The 5000-nt window shown below is 47.9% G+C and overlaps 2 protein-coding genes across 2 annotated transcripts in view; both read left to right on the forward strand.

The window, feature by feature from the left end:
- Positions 1–481, forward strand: part of LOC126573964 (zinc carboxypeptidase A 1-like) — a 3894-nt gene extending 3413 nt beyond the window's left edge. Inside the window, 3 exon segments of the mRNA XM_050233804.1 lie at positions 1–35; positions 110–194; positions 263–481. The exon segment at positions 1–35 is cut by the window's left edge and continues 165 nt beyond it. Of these exon segments, the coding sequence (XP_050089761.1) occupies positions 1–35; positions 110–194; positions 263–456 (314 nt within the window). The 3' untranslated portion in view covers positions 457–481.
- A 3008-nt stretch (positions 482–3489) lies between these two features.
- LOC126573966 (pickpocket protein 28-like) lies at positions 3490–4981 on the forward strand. The gene is made up of 2 exons (XM_050233808.1): positions 3490–4034; positions 4093–4981. The coding sequence occupies exons 1-2, from the start codon at positions 3490–3492 to the stop codon at positions 4979–4981; spliced, it is 1434 nt and encodes a 477-aa protein (XP_050089765.1).
- Positions 4982–5000: the final 19 nt, after the last annotated feature.

Raw genomic sequence — 5000 nt, forward strand, 5'->3', positions numbered from 1 at the left:
ACACGACCGCTCGTCTCGATAACTACGATGAAACGGTAAGCTCGCGGGCTTGTTATCGCTATTGCTCAAGAGATAAGACGCAATGAGATCCCATCCATATCTTCCCTAGATTGCGATTGGTACGAAGGCAATTAACAAGCTGAGCGAGCGCTACGGAACGACCTACAGAATCGGGAACATTGCGGAAGCGATTTGTAAGTAGCAGATGGACCACAAGGAAATCTGAAGGAATTTACATTAAATGTTTCTTTTTTCTCCACAGATGTCGCATCGGGAGGCAGTATTGATTGGGTAAAGGGTGTGCTACGTACACCGTTGGTCTACGCTTATGAGCTGCGTGATTTGGGACGGTTTGGATTCGTCCTGCCGCCGGACCAGATTATTCCGACCGCACAGGAGACGCTCGATTCCATCATCGTTATCCTTGAGGAGGGTTCCACTTACGGATATCACTGAGTAGAAGTATTTGAATAAAAAGCGATAATTTGTGGTCAATATCAAGGACCTCATCCAAGCAGGTACAAGATTCATTTTGAAGTTGATTTCCGACGTCATCAAAGTTGACATTTCGATCAATCAACGCCTACTAATCACCCATGGCTTCCTATGATCTGCCTTGTCTAAATGCCCAAAATTTAACCAAAATGAACAAACAAAAAAATTCTAATCCACATCTTGTCTCATCACGAACCAGTGGCCAGTGGCGAATGCCGCGCCCCAAATCAAGTTCCGCATTCAATGTAGGTGAAAGCTTTCGCTACTGGCCGCAGCCCTGCGCATGTGTACTGGCGAGCGAACCACTACGAGTGCCACGTGGTAGGGAAACGAGAAGCACTCGACGCCGCCAATCACTTTCCTCGAGCTCGCGACTGGACGGGGGCGAACGAGCGGAGTGGGGCCCGATTTGGAGCAATCTGCCCCCGTTTGGTGGCTCACAGCCGAGAGAGAGAGAGAGCGCGCAGTGAGCTATATACACGAGAAGCCGAAGCCCACACAAAATCTCCGCCCTGTTACATATTTTATGTGCTGCTTCCTGGTTCGCAAAAGGAAGTGGTTCGCCGAGGACTGCCGAGCACTGCGAACCCGGGGTGGCAACGTGGGCAGTGTCTTGTAAAAAAGCTTCCTTTTTTGCTCTGCTTTTTTTCCGAACGAAACTTGTCGAGTCTTCGAGGGGTCGAGGGTCCCAAGCGGTCCCGGAAGAACATAACGCCTCCGGGCGGGCGCATTGAAGGTGTGTTCCATGTTTGGCGAATACACGCCCCTTGTGTTTTGGTGCCGTTCGAAGGATATGCTTGACAGTAATTTGGAGACTTCACAAAAGAAAGAAGAAGGATTTTTTTAATGTCAAACCGTGCTATGCCATTATTATGGAAGGTAATGTCTCAACTACTTTCAGGCGAACGAAGTTTTGCAAAAAAGGACATTTTAAAGATTGGTCAACGAGACAAAGCTTATGTCTCACATGAAGAACCTTCTACTGGTCCTAAGGATCTCTACAGGGACGAGTGTGTGCCAATCGATAACACACTAGCTGACGGGCGAACCAAGCCTGGCCAAGCCAAGGATCCTCACGTGCTAAACATGTCGTATATATGCAAAACAAATGGTTGCTTGGCACGGTTAATAATTTAAATGGATGGTTTCATCATTAATATAAATGATCCGAGTGAGAATTGCGGCACCCTCGATCTCCCCCCCCCCCCCCCCCAGGTTCTTACCGACAGGGAGGAGAGGTCCTGAGCGAGTTCTGTGTACTTCAACCACAACGCCTTGTTGTGTTCGCGCTCCACTCGACCTCGAAGGTGACAGAAGGGATTGCTTAAAGCACGAAAATCACAACAGCATGCCTTTAACCCCTTTCTGCGCGCAGTGATAATGATGAATGGCAAAACCCAGTGTTCCTTCTAGAAGTCTCCTTTAACCCCTTTTTCCACGAAAAAGAAGGAAAGCCTTGTCGAGCAGACACGTGTGTCTATGCGAGACTTTGTGCAAATGGAGCGTTCATATGCGACTCATTTTAATTATGGTTTCGGGTAAGGGTGGAGACCGGGCGGGGTGTAGCCGCAAGAGAGTATAACAGATCTAGCTTCTGAACAGCTCCTAGCTCTAGGTTCACCATCGTCATCCCGTCGCCGTCATGCGATGGCGCGTTAAACAAATTGCAAAGAAATTTCCCACCGGATTAACGGTCGCCCCAAAAGGGGAATCCGCCGGCATGTACGTCAGACGGTGGCAAGAGAGGATGAGGGAATCGGGGTGGCTAGCAAATGAAATGACTTCGACACATTGCGGTCCTCGGCCGTGGTTGGCTTTTGGCCGGAAAAGAAATTAAGTACAACAGCAACAGCGGCATCGACCTGCGAACTGGTGGCCGAATGCGAAACGAAATCGTTTCATTACCGGGAACCGGGTTTTCGGGGGGAGCACCGAGAGTAACGGAAGCGGCGAGCGGCCTAAATTGCATTTTCGTCCATCATGGCGTAGCCTGAGAATATGATTTCAAGCTTCAAGGATTTAGTTGGTTAGCCAATTGCGCTGTGAAGGACGTAAGGATGGTGTTCCAAGAAGCTTGCTAGAGCTCAATCAACTTCATCTCCTCTGAGCTGTTGTAAGAGTCCTTGAGATGGATCGAAATATTTGAAACATTTTGCGTAAGTCTGAATATTGCAAATAAAAAATGCTGTTAAAGTAGGCATGGATATCAACGCTACTCGATGCTCTTCTAAACTTCATAAAATGCAAAATAAATCAAGATTACTTTTTGAATATCCTTTTAATCTTTTAGCAACATTCAAAAACCTCAACGATACTATAGTATCTAGGGATTTTTGCAAGGTTGGCGACGGTCAATTTAAAAAAGAATCCAGCTGCCCAATTCGATGTGACGCGTCTCCTCCTTCTCCTCGTCTCGTCAGCAGTCAGGAGCTGGAAATTGAACCCGAAATTGGTAATCAGCTTGATGTCAGCATTGATTAATGAATCGATGATCGAATTATTAATGATTCAGTAGCCAGACTAGACTAGACGAAGGGGGGTAGATTTCCGGTCCCTTTACCTTTACCTTACGGCCGTACGTTTTGGGGATGATGTAGTATCCAGAAAATGATTCTATCGTAGGAAGAAGTGGTTTATGTCCTCCCCGGAATCTGCAAGCAAAAGCTAATAATTTGGCAAATGCATAACCATAAAAGACATCTTTTTTCTTCATTTTTTTCACAAACATTGAGCCCCTCTCGGTGTGTTAGCGTCGCATCAACGATGAACTCATCCAGTTGATGTTGACTGACTGACCAGCGTGATATGTTTACGATTCTAATTAGCATTAACACTCCTGCTCCACGGGTCACTCAGGACGAACCGCGATAAGATCATTCTGCCAGCGTGTGAAGGGTGTGTGATACCTGCGCGCGATGGTGCCTACACGTGCCCTACGAAAAGGACAGTCTCATCCATCATCGTGTCATTAGTGGCAGTTCTGCCTCGGTCACGATGGAAAAGGTAACGCTCGGTGAAGAGCGCGAAACCGTCCAAGGAGTCCCCGCAAAGCAGAACGCCAAGGACCAAGGTGCTGTACCGCCGGGCCCCCCAATAGAGCGTCATAATGACGCAGGAATTCTAACGGATTACCTACGCAACAGCACCTTCCCATTGATCCGGTACGCGCTCACGCCGGAACTGAACCGGACTCCCTTCAAGATATTCTGGCTCGGTGTGATGGTTTGCCTGGGCGGTGTGTTCGGTTTTACGGTGATGGTGAACGTTGAACGGTTGAAGGATCCCGCAAACGTGCTGATTAAACGTGCCGAAAGGCCTTTACCGATATGGAGCGTACCGTTTCCGGGTGTTACGATCTGCCCCCGGAAGGGTGAAGGAGTTTGCGAGGAGGGACGTTTGGATGAGATTTGTGAATCGATTTGCTGGAAAGATTCGTGCAGCGACCAGTGTGAGGAGTTGCTTGATGCAGTCAGAACGGAGCGAGGCATTTGTTACTCTTTTAACGGAGTTTCGGGGGAGGAGATCTTTAATAAAGACAGGTCAGGATTTTTGTGCAAAGAAATATTCTAAAAAAATTAACAAGTGTTTTTTTTACAGAGTAATCAACTTGAAGCACCTTTCAAATGGAACCAGAGCGATCAAGAATTGGGATTTCCTGCGTGGAGTGCAAGTAATCAACAATGTTCTCGTGAAGCAGTACCCAAGCGCGGCACAGAGCCTATCAGGTCGATATCGGTTAAAAATGGTCCTCAAAAACACCCAGAACGACACGCAGAACTGTATCAACCCTGGGATCGATGTCCACATTCACTCGCCAATTGATTTCCCGTTCAAACTCAACAAACCGCTCTCGTTGACCAGTGGATCACATGCCCACCTTACCGTGCAACCGAATATGATCAGAACACAGCGATACCTGAAGTACTTCACCTCGTCCATGACGGGTTGCTACTCACAGATCCAGAACCCTCTACAACTGTTCTCCATCTACACTCCAAACAACTGCGAACTGGAGTGTCATACGACGTTGTACCACGAGCAACGTGGTTGCGTTCTCGAGCACATGCCAAGGGCTAATGGTACCTTACTGTGTGGCAACAACACCCTTGGACCCTACGACATCATTGATAAGAACGCAAAGGCTCGAATGCGCACGGAAGGAATTCCTCGATCGCAGTTCTTCCGACGAGCTTGCAATTGTCTGCCAGCTTGTGTGGATTATACTTACAGCTACGAGGCCCGTGTGCTCCGGAATCCTGAACCAGAAAGTGACTTTCTGTTTGGTAATGAAACGGAAGTGCTGACATCGGAGTTGTTGGTTGAATTCGGAGAAGATCACTTCTATCCCTCGGTACGAAGCATCCGGTACAGTTTGCTAGACTTCCTCGCAGACGGTGGTGGTTTGGTGGCCCTCTTTTTGGGATGCTCTCTGGTCACACTCTTGGAACTACTGTTTTTCTGCCTCATTAAACCAGCAATGTCGTGAACAGGTGAACGAAAACTTG

Source organism: Anopheles aquasalis, chromosome 3 (genome assembly GCF_943734665.1).
Source record: "Anopheles aquasalis chromosome 3, idAnoAquaMG_Q_19, whole genome shotgun sequence".
In the NCBI taxonomy this organism is placed as follows: domain Eukaryota; kingdom Metazoa; phylum Arthropoda; class Insecta; order Diptera; family Culicidae; genus Anopheles; species Anopheles aquasalis.